The sequence below is a fragment of the Peromyscus maniculatus genome, chromosome X (assembly GCF_049852395.1).
Source record: "Peromyscus maniculatus bairdii isolate BWxNUB_F1_BW_parent chromosome X, HU_Pman_BW_mat_3.1, whole genome shotgun sequence".
NCBI classification, from domain to species: domain Eukaryota; kingdom Metazoa; phylum Chordata; class Mammalia; order Rodentia; family Cricetidae; genus Peromyscus; species Peromyscus maniculatus.
This window is the reverse complement of record NC_134875.1, coordinates 129817499-129839333: the sequence shown is the minus strand read 5'-3', so window position 1 is coordinate 129839333 and position 21835 is coordinate 129817499. Positions and strand designations below refer to the sequence as shown.

Here is a 21835-nt window from a genome sequence, read left to right as displayed (position 1 = left end):
TCACACAGACTAAATCTAATGATTTAGGGACGGCTATGAGACCAAGTCTCATGCAGTGACTTCTCAACAGGGATTTTCCCTGCCTGGGACAAGTATATAAGCCTCCTCGTGCTGAAGCAGAGCCTGTTCCACCAGGGGCATTTCTCCATATCTCAGCGGGTGGTATCCCCATTCTAGTCTAAGTGATGAAAGGCGAGGGGTATAGATCCATCTAAAAATGGCACATCTGAGTCCTAAGAGTCCCCACCAGCCTGTCCTGTAACTTCCTCTGATGTCTATCATTCCCAAGTCCCTTTCCTTGGGCTTTAAGACCCCCTTCTACTTGGCTTATGCTCAGACATGAAAAGTTAGCTTGTCAGCATTTCTGTTTTCCTTGTGTATGCGAAGCTTGTGCCCACCTTACCGCTGACCTACAATGATGTCAATCCCTATATGAAGTCTTCAGCTTTATCTTTCTCAAGCTCCATCATTGCTATTGCTTCCCACATAAGACTTGGTTACAAATCATTACATCAGTCATCATTGTACTAGCTCCTTTTTGAGTCCTCTCTAAGTTCTTTACTTCTCTCCTCAGGAAAGGAAATAGCAGAGGCTGAGAGCTACCTGGGCTCCTAATCCCTGCCTTGCCTAACCCTGGGTGAAAGCACTCACAATTGCATTAAGCTACGGCTGTTTCACATCCAGACCTCAGGATCAGTTTCTCCCAAATGGTCAATGGAAGATATTGGCAGATGCTCTACTGGTCCAGCATGGACTGTACCAGGAGATCAGGGGTGGGCTGCTGTGATAACAAACTGTCAGAGCCTCATCCTGAGGTAGGGCAAGTGTAGGATTTCTGGTAGGCACAGACCCAAATGGGTACTTCATTGAGCTTCTGATTATAAGCGGCAGAAAAGAACAATGTGCTTCTTAAATGCATGCTGTGTGTGCTGAGTTCAGTGACTGATCAGTTTATATCCTAGACTGTTGACTCAGGCAGTCTTGAGAACTGAAATTTTCCCGTGGCTTAGAAAATTATTTCCGTGACCCAAAACTTTCTTATGGCATTTTGTATTTTAGAATCTGAGCTTATCAGCATGCAGGCAAGATGGAGTGGGTTCAGGGTGGCTTGGACATTACCTGAGGCTCCACGTCCAGTATTGCAATCAGCCCCTGCTCGTGGATTTTCCGAATGGTCTCCAGTTTTGTCCCGTACATTGCATCCTCATGGCTGCCGTACTCCAAGTACTCATTATTTGAGATGTCTTGCATCATTTGGTCATGAGATACAAAGTAGTAATTCTTGCCATTTTCTTCATCTTTCTTTGGAGGTCTGGTTGTATCTGTAAAGTTCCATTCATGAGAGGTTTAAATTGCTGGATTGATGGGTTACATTCCCAATGGACTTACTCAACTCAATCACTGTGTGTGTGTGTGTGTGTGTGTGTGTGTGTGTGTGTGTGTGTGTGTGTGTGTGCGCGCGCGCACGCACGCGCGCATGCATGCACTAAGATCCAGGCCTCTCTGTATATTAGGCAAGCACTCTACCACTGAGCTGTAAACTTAGCTCCTCAATTGTTTCTTAAAAGCTGATTAAACCAGGTATGATAGCACAGAGCTGCAATCCCATCACTTGGAGGTGGCAACAGAAGGATTACAAATCCAAGGTCAGCCTGGGATACAAGAGACCTTGTCTCAAAAGGAAAAAAATGCTGGTGATTCTTTACAGTGTCTCATATCCTCTGTGTCCATCTCCAGTAATGTGCAGAATCAATTTAAAAACCGTATTTATCTGTGTACAGCAGCAGATCAGATTTCTTTGGTTGGTTTGTTGTTTGGTGAATATTTCAGTGTTTTGAGATGCATTCCACACTGCCCTGGGAGAAAAGACATGAAGTGACTGTGATGGTTTTGGAATGAAAAATGGCCCTGATAGAGTCAGGTGGCACTGTTTGGGGAGTTTGAGCCTTGCTAGAGGAAATATGTCACTTGGAACAGAATTTGAGACTCATAGCCTTGCTCCATTTCCACTTTGCTCTCTCTGCTTTGTGTTTGAGGCTGGAAATGTGATCTTTCAGCTTCTTGCTCCTGTTGCTGTGTCTGCCCTGCTATGATGGACTCTCACCCCCCTGGAACTGTAAGACAAAACAAACTTTTTCCCTCTAAGTTACCCTGGTAATAGTATTTTATCACAATGACAGAAAAATAACTAATAGGGTGATGAAAGATTAACATAACTCAGTATCCCTTAGCTTACTTGGGTCCCATGCAGAAGGAAGGAAGAATGAAAGAATGTATAACTACACGTGGCTATTTACAGTTAAACGAATGAGTGAAACAGCTCAGTTTCTCCATCTTACTAGCCACATTTCAATGGCTGAAGAGCCACAAAGGACTACTCTATTGGAAAGTTCAGATACTGAAACTTCCAGACAGTGTTAGTCCATACCACTTCACAAATGAGAATGTTGGTTGGAATAGAGTAAAAGGCATACCACACTGAAAACATCATAATGGCCTTAAAGAGGTGTGGCTGTGATTAGTATAGAAGAACTACATCAAAGGTGAGGCAAGGAACTGGTGAACCGGTTTATAGGTCAAATGGTCCTTCAGAGATTTGTTTTTCATTTTTAACACAAGGTTTTACTTTGTAGCCCTGGCTAGCCTGGTTCTTGGTATATCGCTCTGGCTGGACTCAAACCTGTAGCCAATCCTGGCTTCTCTCTGTTTTCCTAGCTGCCATGAGGTATTTTGTTCCGCTCTAAGCTCTTGCCATCATGGTATTCTTTCTCATCACTGACCCCCAGCAATGGAGCAAGCCAGCCACCCATGGACTGACATCTCTGAACTGTGAGTGCCGAATCACTTTGTTCCTTTTGCTTTTTTTCAGGTATTTGTCATATCAGCAAAAGTGTAACACGACTGGACACAAACACACACTTTTTGTCTTTTCTCCCTGCTTTTGTTCTCTCAGCTTTCCACTTCCTCCCTTCTGGATTGCTTCTTCCCTTCCTTGAATAAAGACAAATTTATGTTACTCTTTGCTGAAAACATGGGCCAAAGTCAACTTTAAGAGGATGATTTCTCTAGTTACAGCGAAAGCTGAAGTTGGCATACCTCATCTTCAGTTATTTCAGGAAATATTATATATTACATCAGGTAATGTACAGTACATGTACATCCAAATATTTAGGAGACTAGACATGGTTGATGTCATCAAAGGTAAGCTTTAAAACTAAGTTACTTAGCTGGATAGTGGTGGCGCACACCTTTAATCCCAGCACTCTGGAGGCAGAAGCAGGAGGATCTCTGTGAGTTTGAGGCCAGCCTGGTCTACAAAGTTCCAGGACAGCCAAGGTTGTTACACAGAGAGACCCTGTCTCAAAACAAAACAAACTGAACCAAACCAAACAAAACTAACAAAAAACTAAGCAACTTAACCAGACATTATTCTGGGAAGTTCAACTGCTATGTGATCAAGATGAAACTAAACATTATCTAAATGTAATGTCCTCATGATACAGGTGTGAGAACTGAAAGCACATTTCAAAATGTTTGACTAGAAAATTGTAGCAGCACCAATTGCAATACCCAGTGAGCTTTCCTTGTGCTAATTTGTGAATTCTGAAGGCCCCTGGCTTGGAAGTGTGCAGTGACCTTGCTTCAGGAAGGCTTCTGGCCACTCTTGGTCAGGAAGGAACCAGTCTTGACATTTTCTTCTGTTGCTCTTATTTGGTTCTGAGTTTTTGGGAGGCGTGATCTTGAACTGTAGCCCTGGCTGGCCTCGCACCTGCAGGGTTCTGCTGTCTCTGCCTCTTTTGTGCTGGATTATAGGGATGCCCCCTCCTGTAGCTCTAGAGAGTCATTCATTCTCTGCCCACCCTGAACAAAGACTTAACTTCTGGATGGTGTTTGCAATGGAAATGTTAACCTTTAGAATAATGATGTGAACAATCCAGTGACAGGTCTGATAGCTATGATTTAGCCACCATCTGCTTCACACACAGCCTCTTACACCCCTTTACAACCATGGGACCCCTTCACTTTACAGTTGAGGCAATGAAAGAGGGCAAGAGGTTGACAATATGAAATAGACAAGGGTGATTGAAAAATATTACAGATTTGAACTCCTTATACTAAACAACAGATAGTTCATTGACTGGGTTTTAAAAGTGTTAAGAAGCCAATGATGTAGACAATGATTGGCAGAAACATGGTTGTATCAGAGAAAATTATCAAACAATTAAAGCTTACGTTTTAAAAGAATCATTCATCTAGATAATGTTTCTGACATATTGTTGGAAAAATCAGGTTACAAACACCATGGATAACCCCCACTAGAAGGGGATTACAACAAACACTCATGGTACTCATTATTTGGAAAACGAGCTTGAAATTACCTTATTTTCTTCATTGATCTTATTTTGGATTTTACAGATTTCCCATAGTACACAGTCATTTATATAATTAGAAAAATATGCATATTACAATGATAAGAACATGATAGGATAAAAAGAACTCAGACTGATCCATTGCTTACGTGGAATAGGATACGCAAACCGGTCTGGGTGCTTTGTGATGAGGGTGTTTTTTATGTGTCTTCTCCCGACACCATGTGCACCTATGCAGTTTTTGAAAAGAAAGGCAAAATTAACAACTAGTAATAATATTGGTAAAATATTTTGGAGGTGAGAATCAGCAAGCCACTGACACACTAAACTTACCTAACAAGACTAGTGTTTTCCTTTTGAATGCTGGCAGTTTGACTACTTCTTCATATGTGACAAGGTCTAATTGATCAAACACTAAAATGCAAAGATTTAGAAGAAAGGTAAGTTTATGGAATTGACATCTCATGTAGGTAAATTATAATTTTATTGGAAAAACTAAGTTACAGTAACACCATGAATCCTGCTTATGAAATGTAGCTTACATATGATTTAATTCATAGTGCCATTTTGGGAGAAAGTTCCCCTTTTAAGCCCATGAAAATGCACTTGAGAACCAGGAAGAACCAAAGAAATGATGAGTCCATGCATGAAAGGCCAATTCTAAAGGCTACCTCATTTGTTTTTCATGCAATATTCCAACACATCATTTGGATTCACTCAGAACCACATGCTGTTCATATTTTTACATATTACAAAGAAAAAGTCTTTGGGCAGCAACCAACACAACTAGAGCATGGGTGCAAGTGAAACTCAGTGAGTGAGGGCCAGCACTTCCAGAGATGGCTGAGAAATGCATGGTCACCCAGTTTTTATCTAATGTTACTGCTTTTATTACTTCTTAAGAATTGATGAAGGCGGCATGTTCAAAGCCAGGTTCTGGAAGGACTTTTATAAGCTTTTAATTGAAGATTTCACAAATTTTCCTGTAACTCAGGTCTTGGGAAGGCATGGGTTTTAAGCAGGGAAACACGCATTCCTGGCCCAGAAACCACGTCAGCCATTAATTATATGGGAAGCTATGTGATAAATCAGCATGGACAGGATGGAAAGAATCATGGAGAGTCTGAGCTTAGAAACCTTTGAGAAAGGGCAGTTCTTTAATTATTATAGACAGAGAAATACCTTAAAAATATGTTTTACAAATGTGCTTCTCAACAACACTATGATGAGAACAATTTCAAGCAATAGGGGAAGTTATCACAGTGAATGATCATTGCTATTGAAAGGGTCTGATTCTCACACGTTTGAAAATTCTCATGAGAAGGCTGAAGTCAGAGATCCGTGTTTCCTGTAAACTACCCACCCATGGTCATACCCAACTAATATCAAGTACACAGTGAAGTTTCCTCTTAAAATATTGAGTTCTCCCAGGATTTCAGAGGGGGTGAATAATTCGGTGAAGTGGACCCCATGGTTGAATCATGCAGAGAGCTGCTGCTCCCTGAAATAATATGGTCAAATTATCTTGAGAATCAGCTCAGTCCTTAACATTTGTGATCTGCACAGTAGCAAAGAACCTTATGATGCAAAATAAGATACCACGGAATGCAATAGATCACAAATACATAAATGAATGAAAAGCATCATTCTCAAAATATATAGAAAAAGAAATACAATATATCAAAATAAAGGTTAGTGCATATTAATGGGTCTTTGTGCATTTGCTTTCTTTTGAAAACTTGATTCTACAAAAGTTGAGTAAAAAAATCTTTAGCCCATATTCTCTAGCAATAGCTTATACTGGAGAAATGTTTGCAGAATGGTATGGTCACAGAATTAAAATGAACACGAGACTCCCCGTGGGAGAGCTAGCTTGCTGTGCTACAGTGGTAATGGAGTGATGAGAACTGCAGAAATAAAAGCAGGGTGCTTATGGCATTGCGTTCTGTACCTATTGCCTTGAATAATATTTCCATCAAGGGAAAGTATGCTTATGGGAAGAAGTGCATTGGCAAATTGATGTGTTTTACGCTATACAAACCATCAAGTGCTTCATGAAAGAGCAAGATGATTTTTCTGAAAAGTTTTAGGAAAGGTAGACACATTCCTCTCCCTCTATAGAGCCCTAACTTGAGTCTTGATTATTTATGCCTTTGTCGTTTTCTAAAAGTACACGAGTTAGGGATTAACAATTAACATACCACAAACAAATGAACAGATAGGTTAAACATTAGAATCTTAGCCATGAATGAGTAGCATGAAGAGGTTACTCTGGTCTAAATTAAATTGCCACGTACTCATAGGGTTGCAAAGCAAAGCAAAACAGGATATTTGAAAACAAGATATACAAGGGATATTAGAAGAACACTTAAAGACTGAACTTCGAAAGGGTTGAAATTGCTTGTTGATTAAAGAAAAAGGACTTAAAAATGAAATCATCAAAAACACAGAGGCATAGTCATTCAACAGGTTACTTACATGCACAGAGGCCATTGGGAGTGAGACAGCATGAAAAATGTACAGGGGTCATTGAAATATGACTTTTCATATATTAGTAAAATAAAAGTATAATAGGCACAAAATAAACTTTATCATGCACTATTTTAAACACAAGGTAAATAAACCACATTAAGAAACAAACTCATTTTAATACAAATTCAATCATACCCTTATATAAAAGCCAGTGGATTTTATGTGCTATAGCATGTGTATAGAAATTTTATGTGGGAATGATAAGAAACTCTTTTTAGAGAGAATAAATGTACAGGCCTTTCACTTTTCACTTTGTGCATTTCTGTACCATCTGCAATTTCTAGCTATGTGTGACTATTAGCTTGTTATTATATTTTTTGATTCTGGGGATCAAGCTCAGAGCCTTGCCTTGCACATGCTAATAAAATACCCTATCACCAAGCCACACTTCCAGCCCTACTTTTATTATTAAAAAAAAAAGCCAATGTCAGTGAGGTTATAGGCCACTTTTCTTCAGGATAGTTTAAAAAAGCTAATTACTAGTTTGTAGTATTAAGCATAATTTAAACACAACTATGAACGCTATTCCAGAAATCCTCTTAGGTGCATATGTACCCACATAAGCAGTATTTTCAGGACAATAAATACCACCGTTCTGAAGTCTCACATTAAAAAAAATGAATACAGACTTTCTAATTTGTAAAAAAGTTTAAATCAGTAACTTGAATTAAAAGTGACTTTTTAAAAAAATGTGCACTGGTGTTTTGCCAACATATAAGTCTGTGTGAGGGTGTCCGATCTTGTAGTTACAGACATTTGTGCCATGTGGGTGCTGGGAATTGAACCCAGGTCCTCTGAAAGAACAGTCAGCTCTTAACCACTGAGTCATCTCTCAGCCCCCTAAAAGTGACTTCTTGAAGTCTTGGCTTAGGAAGCTCAGTGCATCTAGAGCACAGTTCTAGCAGGATGACAATGCTGTTTGCATCAGATGCATGTGGCCAAAAGGTCTCACGAGTTTGCAGAAACGTATTTGGTGTAAATACTACACATACCACAATCCAATTCATTCCCAAGAATCCAGAAATATTTCCTGGCATACTTTGTTTATATTTCTCTGATTTCCTGGTAAGCTACTTAACATTTCAGGCACTTAAGTATTTAAGCAACTATTTGAAAAAAAAAAAAAAAAAGCAAACTATTAACACTGAATCTTTGCCTCTGTATTTCAAGTAGCTTCAAATACTGAAAAACAACCAACCAAACAAACAAACAAAACAACAAATAACCCTCCAATCTGACTCCAGTTAAGAATGAATTCCAACTCGTGGCACTGGTTCAGAGAGGATACTGTATGTCTGTAGTGGCCACACAGCTAATGTGGTTGAATGAAGAGAACCAGTCAAAACAGCAGGGGTTTATGGGTATGGGGGGGGGTACTAGGGAATGAAATGTTCATCCAAAAGGGATATCAGCAACCCATAGACCCTAATAAAGGAAGTGACTTAGTAAGGCTGCATTCACTATTTTGCCAAGAGATAAAACCCAAAGTTTTATGTTATATAACCTGATTTTCAAATGTGGTATCATAAAATTATTTAAATATTGTGTATGAATGAAATTTATTTATGCCACTATATTACATAAGATGTAGGCTGCACAGTTTGAGCAGAATTCTGCTTTAACTAGACATGTGGATTTTCCTGGTGACAGAAATAATAGATTTTAATGTTATTATTGCCATTCTTGGTGCTGTTGACAAAGTCTATCTTTATTCTACTTGAAGATACAAATAATTTCCAACTTTCATGATAAAATTTAGAGCTTGTCATCAATGTATGACGAATTTTCAAAGGCTTTGGACAGGTAACAAAATCCATCACCTTATTTTGAATTATTGTACAACATAGGAAGAACGGAGTGTGCTGTATTTTATGGCCAGTTTCTGAAAGAAATCCTTGAGAAATACAGTTTGATTTGTGAGCATCTGGCTAGTTGTTGGTATCAAAGAATACACTATTTCCATGTTTTCACAGCACCTGCCTTACCTAGATGGAGGCCAACAGTATTTTACGTAACTCTTTATATGGGGAATACAGTAATTTAGGAGGCAACCTCATCCTAGCCAAAGCAGACAGCTGTCTCCAGACAGCCTCATCTCTTGCAGTGCTAAGCAAAGGGTTCTGGACCTTAGGAGAAACAAGATGGAAACGTTCGTCGATAAAGTAGAGGAACCCTGGAGAGATGGTGACAGGAATACTAGGCTTAGTTAGGCAAGTATATTGCAGACAGGTCAGGAAAAAAGCTGGGCACCTCCTCCTAAAAGAGAAATTAACGAGAACTCATGACTCTGCAGGGGAAGGAACCCTGAAGGCAATATTCTGACTAGAGACTCACAGCTAAGCAGAAACACAGAGGTTTAGAAAGAAACTTAGGTGGCTATGCAAGGACCTTCCTTCCAAGCTGCTCAGGCAGATAAACATGGGCAGGCAGGACAATCCATCAAGCATGACTAGGACTGCTCGGCTGCCTAGAAGAGGCCAATGGTTAGGAGACTACTAAGGGCAACAAAAACTGGTGGCCCTCTGTTCCCTGTGTAGCTAAGGTTACTTTTCCTCAATCTGAGTTTATGAGAACTTTGGCACATGGTTTGGGATAGGGGATGTCAGGCCAAAGGATGGAGAAGAAAACAATTGTATCCCATTGTCTAAATCAAGGATTCAACCTGGACAGGCAGTGTTTCTCAGAGAGCTACAGCCCAAGACATGGAGCACTGAAAGATTACTCAGATTTCCCACAAGGATACCTGTTGCCAGACTGAGTGATGAATCCACAATTAAGGACTGCCTTGACCGGCTAACCTGGTTGCCTGGTTTGAAGGCATCAGTGAGCTAAGCGAGCAAGTCATGCACTTCCTCTGGGTGGGCTAATGATCCTGTCTCAGGCCATCGATTCAGTTGATAGCCACATTTGCAGGAATAGTGGACACTGCCTACTGGGAATCCAAATGGGCATGATGGAAGAAGTACACCGATGCCCCAGTGCTCAAGAAAAGAAAACATGAACCACAGAAAAGGAGAACCACTGTCAGATTGGATGCTGCTACTCCAGCAAAATTCTTCAACAAATGATTTGACTAAGTCTTTGTCAACAGTTGGAGAAGTCGCGTTTTCTGATCAATTCACTTAATTATCCTCATAGAATATTGGCAAATTGAATACTGATGTCTACATGCCTCCAGTTAGTAGAGCATAAAACTAATGACATATTAGCAGACTTGCCCAGCTATTTCTTTGCTTTCCTAGGTTGAAATTCATTTGAGTGTCATCAGTATCTGTGTGTCATTTCACACTATACAAATGACAAGGTGAGCTAGATAATTTCCTCTTTCATTTTGATGCTGGGGCTGGAACCCAGGGCCTTTCACATGCTAGTCAAGCATGTTACTACTGAGCTCCATCCCCAGCTGATTAATTTTTTTTTGTATTTAACTAATGTGATTTCAATTTAACTAATCTCCTTGTGAGCTGGCTCAATCGTGTTAGACTGATGGAAGCGGAGAGGAGGTAACTAAGGAGACAGCAAGAAGTGCTGATGTCTCCGGAAGAGCTACCTTCTGTTCATGCTGTGCACTTTTTCAGACAGTGCTACTTGGACATAGTGGTTGCTAGAGTCTGTTTAGATATTCTGCATAAAGGGATACTACTCCCTTTATGAAAGCAACACAAAAGCCATTGTGAGGCTACTGCACTGTGGAAGTCCATGAGAAAAATGATTCTTTGAATTGGGAATAGGACTGCACACAGTGCAGTAACTGATGGGAAGAGAAAAAGCCCTCATCTAATTGAGCCATTTCAACTTAACCCACGTGGGCATTCACATCCATTCTGTATACACAGCATTTCACAAATGCTTACATTTAATTTCTGATTGAGAAATAAGAATTCAGAAGTCATAAATAATTTTCCTGGTGAATGTTGATGCATGCTAGAACACTGCACATAGAAAGCTGCATTCCAGATTTCTCAGAAGTACACTGAATTGTGTATGAATGACTGCAGTCATTTGACTTTTCTGACCATATGGTTGATACTTTGGAGTTATTTCTGAAAATTTGGGAACTAATCTACTGCCAACCTTTAATTTCTCAGGAACAGTCCATTATAAAAGGAGTCACATTGAGAAGTCATTGAAATTTAATATACTACCACATATTTTCTTTCAGCTTAAATGACATCCTGTGAGTCTTCTGGGAATTCAAGTGCAATAACAGATCATACTTTCTTGGTATGCATATTGGTTTTTACATAACAGTGAACCCTGTGATTCAATTGAACCCCAGCTTCCACACAGACAAAGGGAAGGGAAGGTAATGAGGGCCTAGGTAATGTCCTTGTGTTTTTCAAGAACTCCATTAAAGTACAATGAGGGCAGGCAATAGTCACAGAAACTGACTATCTCAAGTTAGCATCCATGTCACCTGTGCCGTTCAAAGCAGCTACAGGACCCACTGTAGCATAGTCCTTCTGTGCACCTTTGTCCTTAAGATCCAAGAGCCAAGAGGAACTGGAAGGGAGGCTCCTCCTCTCAAGGCCAATCTCAGCCAGAGAGGAGAGAACTTTAGGGACTCAACACACCCCTAGCACTTGCTTCTCAATGTTGACTTCCTCTCATCATAGAGGATATGACCTCCAAACAGCACCTTCGTCCTATAAAGTAGAGCTCTGCCAAGTAACTGGTAGGAGGCAGGGGTTCTTAAGGCATCTGCAAGTTGGTCAAGGTCTCATAGGATACAATGTTCTGGAACAAGAACTCTGAAGACCAAACGTAAATGCTGTATTTGCTTAGGTCTTGGAGCTGTTTGACTCGGCCTCAGAAACAGACATGCTTTTCCTACCTGCGTTGTGCTTTGCCAAATATTTATCTTTGTACTGCTTCTTTTTCTTGCCAAACCAAGTACAGCTGGCCTGCTGCTCTTGTTTGGTCTTCTCCATGGCAATGCAAGCGACTCGCCTAGTACACAAAGAAAGGACGAAAGAAAGAAAAAAAAAGAATCCGACAAAGTTAATGCCTAGTTTTATGCTGAGAAGAAAACAAGTCATTTGAAAGCTACATAAATAGCAAGAATATCCTCCTCAGTCCTTGAAATCACTGGCATAAAGGCTATTCTTTGGCTTTCATGACAAATTTCCTAGAAATGCTTTAAAACTACAGGCTCATGTTAAAATTGCTTTGTGTTCCTTGAGCCCACATTAACTGATTATAAGGGTCAGAAGTTTCACCATGTGCTTATGAGATTCAGGATCAAGGCAGGCCTGTTGAGTGCTTAGTACTTAGTGTTAGGCATGTTTCTAGGAATTTTCCATGTATCAGCTCAGGTAATCTTTCTGACACATTGCATAGAAATTCTGAAAGTTTATAGTTTTGTCTTTCATATTTCATTATATTAGAAATGATTTTTGCTTATCATGTGAAGTAGGCATCCAGTCTCTTTTGTTTCCTTTATGGATACTCAACTGTCCTAGCAGGACATACTGAAAAAAGTAAGATCATTCCTCAGTGCTGTGCAATGCTGTTTGTTACATAGCAAGTACCTATTTTGGTATGGGAGTTCTTTAGGATATTATCTCTTTAGTTGGTCTATCTGAGCATCTCTGAATTACTATACCTTTGTGGCTTTTGGTATTTGATTGAGTAAGATCTTAGTCCTTGTTCAAGATATGCTGGCTATCCCTGAACTTGTGCATTTCCAGGCAAACTTTAAAGATAATTTATGTATGCATGAATGTATGTATGTATGTATGAATGAGTTGGGTGTTGGGTTTCCTCCTTGTCACTCTCCACCTAGTCCTTTGAGGCAGAGTCTCTCCCTGAATCTGGTGCTCATGTTTTATCAGCTAGGCTGGAAATCAGCAAGTCTTAGTGTTCCTCCTATCTTTACTTTCCTAGGAGCTAAGGTTATACCTGGTTTGCTATGTGGGTCCTGAGATCTGAACTCTGGGAATCCTGACTGCATAGCTAGTCCTCTTAATTACTCATGGAGTCATCTCTTTAACCTCTCCATGTAAACTTTAAAGTTAGTGTGTCAATTTCAAAACTTGGAATTTTGATTGAGATTGCACTGGTACAATTAATGCAGGAGGGATAGACACCTTTACAATATTGAGTTTTATAGTCCATAAATACAATGTTTGTTCCGTCTTCTTTTTTTTTTTCCAGAGAAGGTTTCTCTGTGCAGTTTTGGTGCCTGTTCTGGATCTCGCTCTGTAGACCAGGCTGGCCTCGAACTCACAGAGATCCACCTGGCTCTGCCTCCCGAGTGCTGGAATTAAAGGCGTGCACCACCACTGCCTGGCTTGTCTGTCTTCTTTAATGCCTTAGTAAATTTTATTTTATTTTGTTTGAGACAGGTTCTCGTGTATCTCAGGTAGCCTCAGAGTCTTTGAAGGATAATTTTGAACTCCTGATGCTCTTGCCTGCACCTCCAAGTGCTGGGATTGCAAATGTGCACCACCATGCCATTTTTTTGTTCTTAAAAAACAAGGCACCAAAGTCACTATGAAAATGAGGCTGGCTTTGAATTGATCCTCTTGCCTCCTCCTTCCCAAATTCTGGGATTACAAGCATGAACCACTGTTCCTGGTTCAAAACTCTCTCTAAGGCCTTGGGCAGGCTAGGCAAGCATTCTACCACTGAGCTACATATCCAGTCTTGTTTTAATAAGTTAAAACCAGTTATTTATCCTGTGGTTTCAGGAGAGTCTAACTTTTTTTATCCATTTTGAAAGAAGGTTTCTGTAGCCCAGGCTGACCTGGACCTCACTATGTAGATTAGGTTAGCCTTGAACTCCTAGAAATTTTTCTTTTTACCTCACAATAGCTAAATAGGGATTCAGATGGGTACCAGAATACCTGACTGACTGAATTGTTTTTTACAATGTGAGGAAGGGTTCCTGACAGATTCACTATCTTTGTTAAGCCTTAGGTCTTACTCTTGGTTCTCTGGAATAATAGCAAATGCCTTCCTTCTTGGTAAGATGAGCACTTGGTACTCTAAGATTTGCTTATGGCTCTGATGAAAGGGTCGCATAGAAGAACTGGCTGCTGAGTTCCCTGGTGCCCTTTGAGCTATTCAGTGCTTTCAAGCTCATTAAAACATAACAAAACAAAACAAAAACAAAAACAAAACCCTTTCACTGTCTGCAGCTTTTTCCCCCCCTTCGAATCAAGAAGATTGATCTGAAGAGCCTAGACCTCAGCATAGCCAAGAAGCGAACCATCTTTCTCCACCGTGGTTCTCCAGATTCCTGCAGAGGACTAAGCTCATGATTTGTATAGCTGCTCTAAGTAGGAGGAAGCCTGGAATCTACATAATTATTGTTTTTCTTTCCTTAAAATTTGTTTCCAATACATTCTCCTGTATCCCAGGATGCCCTCAAACTCTATGTAACTAAAGATGACTTTGAGCTTCTGATCATCCCATTTAAGCCTCCCAAGTGCTGGATTACAGGCCTGCACTACTACATCTGGTTTACTCGGTGCTGGAAATCAAACCCAGGGCTTCACCATGTGAGCTACTACATTCCCAGCCCACACATGATTATTCTGAATAAATGCTCATAATATATGGCAGCTCTCGAGAAGACATTTTATGACATGTATCATTCACAGCAGCAGCAGCATCAAGAAGACTTAGAAATTACTTTCCTCCTGCTTATGCTAAACTGTCTGCAGACAATCAGACTTAAAGACAAGCCAGACAGCAGGCTGCTGCTTCTGTGTGGGCCCACATCTCTCCATGTGTAACATGATAGCCCCTGATGTCCTCACCCACGCCAACATTCAAAATTTAAGAATAGTTTTGGGAAACATGAGATAGGTGAAAGAGGCAATTAAGCCAAAAGATTAACCAAGAAAACTCTTAAATAGTGAGAAAGACCAGTGAGAAAGCAGAAATAGTTTTGATTACTTCTAACTAAGTTCAAGTATTTTTTGGGGGGGGGGGTACAGGTTAGGGGGTGGCAGAATTCCAGTTTTTGGCAGGTTATGTTTTGTTACACAAAACAAAACCCAGACATTAAGTTATCTTTTTTGGTACTAGATTTCTGGTAGATATTGGCCAAAGAATTAAGAGGGTAAGATTATGGACAGTTAATAGATGACACTCATCCTCTCTTCTCTCAGACTCCAGCCTGTTTCACAACTTGAGCCTTCTAACAGAAGAGGTCATCTTCTCCCCCCGCTCTGTCTCTTGTTCTGTGGATGGAATCCAGGGCATGCCAGGTAAGCATCGACTGCCGAGCTAGAAAAGCCACTCTTATAACCTAGAAAAACCATTCTTAAAGAATGGCAAGGCAAAGACCAAAGCTTCTGATTGTCCTTTCTCCCAACAGTGGAACAGGTTAAATCCCTGAGTGACACTGAGTCATGGTACTTGGAGATTTTTTTCCTGGTGTTGTGAGATGGTCATGAAAGAAAGAAAGGGACAAGAGGAGGGACATCTGGAAGAAAATGCCATTCTAAAAAGATTTGAACAGTTTGTAGGAGTTGAGGGCTCTGCCCAAATGATCTGAGGCTAGTCCCTCGCTTGTCTTTAGACCCTTCTTTCCTTACACATGCGCAGATCTAACTGGAACCAGTATCCAACGACAAGCTGGGGACTGAGAATTCTTCGACAACTGATTTTTGGATCTGATCTCTGGTCTTTGACAATTGGATTTTGTATAGTTAGCAAAGCAAAAGATTTATCAAGCAGGTTTTATAATACAAAATATGAAATTGAGAACCGGAAGGGAGGGCATTGTTTCATCATAAAACAACAAAAAACCATACCATTCCTGAAGTTCAGGAGAAGGAATGAGACCTGCAGTTCCATTTTTGGAGTTTTCCAGTTTACCCTGCCACCAGTTGTGGTCATCCTTACTAATAATCTGAATGATGTCACCAACTCGGAATCGGATGCCAGCCTCTTTGCAGGGAATGAGGTCATCCTTGGCTGGATCATATTCGAATTGTGCTCTTACATAGATCTATAAAACAGGAGTTTGTAAGAAAGGAGGCCACAGTGATGTGAAGGAAAACAGTGAGCACTGATCTAATAACCACACATCAACATTTACAACACGAATAGGACATCAGATGGTGAAAGCTGAAACGATGTATGGAAATAGGACACAAGAAACAGGGTGCCACATCTAATGATCACAGCTTCAACTTTGCTGTTTCTATTTAGAAGGAACACTTAAAATACTTGTTGAATAAATTCTGCTTTTAGTGGTAGGATACATGTAGAATTATAGAGCAGTATGCTCACCAATTTTAAAACTTGCTATGGCTATGGTGATGGTATGGATGTGTTGTCACAACCATGAGGCAGCCTTTAAGGCAGGGAGGCTAACACTCAGGGTAGGTTTTTATCTTAAAGTAGCAAGAAGTCTGGGTTGGTGTCTTGCTGTTGGATGCTTTCATAACAACTGGCAGTGTCTATGCACTGCAGACAAAGCTATATGTATCTCAAACAATATTAACAAGTTCAAAATACAGCTTTATTTCTTAGAGGAATTCTGGCTTTGTATTCGTGTTTTACTCTTCTGGAAAAATAAAGATGAATCCGAACCCTTGCTTTACTAATGTAACACTTGAAATCAGTACAGAACATCAAAGCATGCATGGTTTAAGGCCCTGAGCTTTATGGTATGTGAATTTAGGAGGAGACATAATAGCAGACAGGGTATAATACAGCAGCGTTTTATGAATGACTGGAATTCTAAGTGCTCTAAAATAAGGTACTATATCCAAAGTTGCCTGAGTTATGCAGCCCTGAGACTAAACTGTGGGCATATTCTACCAATTATTAATTTATACAGTTCTTAACTTAAAATCAGGTTTATGCTTTTTACATTTCAGGAAAAAAATCCCCACAATTCTATCTCTTGATATTAAGTTTGAATAGTCACATTAAGTCACTCTAAAACCAACCTGAAGGGCTTTGGAACTACTGTATGATATTTCTATTTTAGCAAACTAGCCCTTCAAATGAACACGTTTGTACCTAAACCCCCCACTTTAGAAGTGCTGGCTGCTTGCAAGGTGCCTGCCGATGCTACACAGCACTTATCATTTCTAAACGAGCACAGGCATGTCGGGATGAAGGCCAGGCACTGATGCTCTTTGTCATCAGACCTAGATTTTAGACATACACAGGCAAATACCAATTTAATTTTTAGTTAGCTTCCAATTTTAGAAAAGTCCCTTAAAATGTTCCTTAGGGCATGACTTCGAGTTATATTTAGAATTCTATGAATTCTTATCCACCAGAGGCAGGTGAGACTCTCTGAGGCCAAACTCCTTACTGTCAGCAAAAAATGATCAGGTTGAACTTACAATAACCATCACAGCTACAGAGGTGTGAGGAGGAAAAAAATCTCTCTAGAGAATTAGTCATGTATAATGTGTTAAAATGAAATGGTACAAGCTTTCAATGCTCAAATGTTATGGTCCAAAATGCAGACATTATGGGATGGAAAGGGTTAATAAAGGATCGACTATTAGCTCAGTTTAGAGAAGTTTCTAGAGAGGATATCTATTCACCTGTCGTCCTTTTGGTTGGGTGGTTGACGGCAAGTCCTGTAGAATAAAGCCAACCCAGGAGAAAAAATTTTCATTTACTTGTCAAGAGTACAAAGTAATTTGTGTGTTTCTGTTACAACAGGGTTAAAAATGAACTAGATTTAAGTTGTAAAGAGATCATATACATTATTACATTTCTCAGAAGTGTTGAGTTATAAAAAAAAAAAAAATCAAACCCAGGCCATTTAGCAGCAAGCTGAAGAAAGCAGGTAAGTTGAAGCAGAGAGAAAATGTGTTCTTAAGAAACAACTCAGCATCTTCAACACAAAAGCCACTGCGGTTCAAACAGCCTATTACAAAACCCCTGAGGAGCGCAAAAGAACGGTTGTCCTTTCAACTTCATCACTGCAACCGTTCCGACTTTGAAAATTTTAACAGCTCCATGGCTCTTTACCATCTTAAAAGCGTTCCATGTCAACGTTCAAAAGGCATTCTTTGGGAGCCTAGATTCACATTGGAAACACCATTATGAACAATTTTCTCGCACAATTTTTCTTACTTAGATACTTGGGATATAATTCCATTAGAGATGATCTTTGAATGATTTATGATTTTATTTGATAAAAAAGTTGATATATATTCTTAAAGGGCAACACTGCTGCATTCTTAGAGCTCTTCTAATTGCAGCTGACTGACAGGCAGCAGCAGCAGCAACTTAGAGATTTGGCTATTCCAAAAAATGGCAGACCTGCACATGTAAATGCTTCTGTTTGATTAAATAATTCTTTCTATAATCCAAAATGAGTTCTGAAGAATGGCCACTTTCCAAATTCCAGTCAAATACGTACTTTGTGTTAAAGATGTGATACCAGCGTGGCTTGAGTGCAGTTTGAAGCCAGCTCCTTTGCTGTTCAGATCCAGGCAAGGCTTATAATTCACAAAAGTATGTGCACGTACCACAATAACAAGAGGGCACACCAATTCGTAAACTTAGATAGCGGAAACTAAAACATGTTGCTGATATCCCTCAGAATCGAAAACTCTAAAGCCCAAGAACACCCAAATGCTTCTTCTGCAAAATCCTTTATGTTTCTGTATCATTTTTTTTAAATGAAAAAAAATGCTTCAAGGAATTGAAACCCAATTCTATTTCTACCCTTTGAGCAGTCACACTGGTGGGGAGGCAGAGAGGTATTTTAGAGCAACTACAGAGGTCTTGCACTACGTTTCTTCAAGTGGAACTGGTTTTCAAGGAGAAGGAAATGTTGAGAAGGGTTTCCAGAGTAAACTGCCCTGCTGCTGCAGTAGACAATCTTGCCACCGAACACATGTAACTAAACACTCATGGCAGGTGAGCACCAACAGAATTGTCACACTTGGCTGTGTGGAGCTAGAGTTCTTACCGAAACAGAATTGTTAGTGCTGCTATGACCATTAGCAGGGGACTGTCTGGAAGTGGAGGGGGAATCTCTCTGCAATAAGACACAAGGTTCATTAACACAGAACACCAGCACAGAAACAGATATTTACATCAACAGTTACCACCACAGTCTGACAACCATTTCCTTTTTGGTTAATGCTATAAAAGGTGCCGTACTGACTTACTTGCATGATTTCACAGAAGTATGAAAAAACTTTTTGTAGTTTGAAGATTCCCATATTATAAGTGAGGATGGTGTTGTCATTCATTAATGATTTCTCCAGTATCCCAAATTCTACAATCTTTGTTTTTTTTATTGGGACCTCAGGAGAGGGATATTAAAACCCTATCAAATACCTCATGATGATAAATATTATAATACTATTGTGCTAAAGATCTCAACTGCCTAGTTTTATATTAAAGAGTAGGTAAAGAATGGGGTTGAGAAGCAGGCAATGGTTTTTAGGGACCTCACTGCCAAGAACTACCAAATGACTCCATAGAGAGTAAATGAACCTAAGAGAAAGAATTCCCATGTAACCAATCACCTTAGACCTTTCTAGAAAAATATTACTAATGGGAGTTAAAGAGAAAGCTGTACCAGAGAGCAACTCTCTTCCTTTGTATCACTTTCACAGACCGAGTAAGATAGTAACTCTAAACAACAATGTTCTCCTTCTGGCCAAACTCCCAGGAGCCACAGCACTGTCCCTAGAGCCACACTCCCAGATCTCTCTGCTCTTCAACCCACTCAGAATCCTTCGCAGGTCCCATTCCTTAGTGTCCAAGTCAACTTTAAGGAAAAGAGCTAAGAGAAGAAAATAAGTGCTTTAAATATTTAATTTTTAGAGTTCTTTATGAACTTCTGTTCAAAAGACATATTTTTTATCTAGAATATTGAAAGAAAGAAAACTTCTGGAATTTGTTAGCCTGAAATAGAATGAGATCCTTTAGAGGACCATTCTCAAACATTAATGAGTGGCTTGATCTCTGTTTGTCACCCTTGGGGAGTCAAGTCAGTAGGGGAGGGCATGAGGAAAGTATGAGCCTTCATTTGAGAAGCCTTGCCATAGCTAGGAAGAGGCCAAGCCCAGGTGGGTAAAAAAAAATCCAACAACAACAACAACAACAGCGGTGCGTTTAAATGTTGGAAGTGAACAGAATAAGGGAAGGGAATCATTACTTTTTTCCTAATATTCAAAGGTATAGAATTTATATGTATAATACTTGTGTCTTCCTCAAACTAGTTCAACCACTTGAAAAAAAAGAAACTTGTATTAATAACTAACAATATCTTCTGGTTAGCACCGCCCCTCAATCTAATCTATTTATTCAAGTTCTTTAACACACAAGAAATGGTGTGAGGAATATCTATGGTTTTAGAGTATTTAAATTATCTATACAAAAATGTATGCATGCTATTCTCTCCTTCCCCGAAAGGTTCATACTTTAAGGAGCCAAATTTAATGCTCCGAATCTTGAAGCTGGAGAAGTTCTGCAAAGTTTTGAAATATAATTCCATAGGAAGCCACCAAGAGGAGCTCAAGACCCAACAAAATAGACACTTTAATTGTCACTGGCTCACTTGACAAAAGCACAGATTCTTATACACATGTTGAATAGGCTTAGATGAAAAATATGAACCCTCTAATTGTTTTCTTGTGAAATTTGTAGCATCATTAGAGACTTGAAAAGTAATTTCTATTTCAAATTTTCTTAAGCATAAATCTAGTAAGTTAGCTACCAGCTCTTAAAAATTACCTTTAGAAAATGTACACTTCACAGCTACTTATTTGCAGTGACAGGATTTAAACCTAGGGCCTCACACATGCTAGGCGAGCATTCTACCACTGAGCTATCTCCCCAGCTCTTGTACTTCATAATAACATACTTGGAAGATCCACAGGAAAAATTTTAAAATAAGCTTCAATAAATAAAACTTGAGCTGAATACGCTGTAACCAAAGATTCATATTATTATGATAATTTGTATCTCCCAATATAGAAAGAATAGATTTTTTTTTTTTTTTTTTTTGTTTTTTTTTTTTTTTGGTTTTTCGAGACAGGGTTTCTCTGCATAGCTTTGCGCCTTTCCTGGAGCTCACTTGGTAGCCCAGGCTGGCCTCGAACTCACAGAGATCCGCCTGGCTCTGCCTCCCGAGTGCTGGGATTAAAGGCGTGCGCCACCACCGCCCGGCGAAAGAATAGATTTTTGACTATAACGAACAACATAAAACCAAAAAAATATAAATTGGAAGAGCTCTAATTGCAAGAAGATAAATATGTTTTAAGAAACGCTGGGGCTGTTATTCTACAAAAGGTATTTGTTTATGAGTCATTTAACATTTCAAAGATGAAGACTTTTACAAAAGGTTGCAAAAGCCCACATCCCTGTAGTGAAGCCAGTTATCAAATCCTCAGGGTCTTAATGCTCATCTTGAGACCTGCCAGTCATTCGAACACCAATATCTCAACAGAAGTTGATCACTTCTCAGATTCTTGGAAAGAAGAACTACCTGTGAGATTTCTTAACAAGGGAAGTGAATGGACTTCCTGGATACACTGCTGTATTTTTTGCCTCAGGGATTTCATTGTTTTTTCTTTATCAAACTTTATGTCATTGTAGCATTTCTATATTTGGCTTAGATTTGGCTGTAGACAGGTTGAAGATATCTGCATAGAAGTGGGGCTGAGGAGGAGGGTGGGACCTCCTCTGTTCCGTTATCTTCGTTGTAAAATTGGTGTGCAGTGATCTAACAGCACAGGCAGAAACAATTTCCCAGAAAGCAAAAACATTCAGCCATCAGCAGACAGTTAGTTAAGAACTCAGAGAAGATGGGTGAGGCTTGTTAGAGTTATTACCTCACAGGATGAAGACTGAGTGCGGTAGCTTGGCACAATCTTGAAGGTAATACTCCCCCGCATTTCCCTCTGGGGGAAAAAAAAGAGAAGAGTTCTCATGCAAACACATATTGCACACAAAAACACAGAAGAAACCATTCAAAACAC

The 21835-nt window shown here is 39.7% G+C and overlaps 1 protein-coding gene across 20 annotated transcripts in view; it reads right to left on the bottom strand.

Moving 5' to 3' along the window:
* The window catches only part of Cask (calcium/calmodulin dependent serine protein kinase), a 332948-nt gene that overhangs the window by 11978 nt on the left and 299135 nt on the right, over window positions 1-21835 (bottom strand). For 4 of the 20 annotated variants that reach the window (XM_015995775.3, XM_076561543.1, XM_015995778.3 and 1 more), the window contains 8 exons: window positions 21689-21757; window positions 18811-18879; window positions 17429-17464; window positions 15671-15867; window positions 11737-11852; window positions 4704-4784; window positions 4520-4600; window positions 1120-1322 (listed from right to left, as the gene is read on the bottom strand). In XM_015995775.3, coding sequence (XP_015851261.1) covers window positions 1120-1322; window positions 4520-4600; window positions 4704-4784; window positions 11737-11852; window positions 15671-15867; window positions 17429-17464; window positions 18811-18879; window positions 21689-21757 — 852 coding nt within the window. The remainder of the gene's footprint in view (window positions 1-1119; window positions 1323-4519; window positions 4601-4703; window positions 4785-11736; window positions 11853-15670; window positions 15868-17428; window positions 17465-18810; window positions 18880-21688; window positions 21758-21835) is intronic. The other 16 variants (XM_076561547.1, XM_015995781.3, XM_076561545.1 and 13 more) reach the window with 7 other exon arrangements.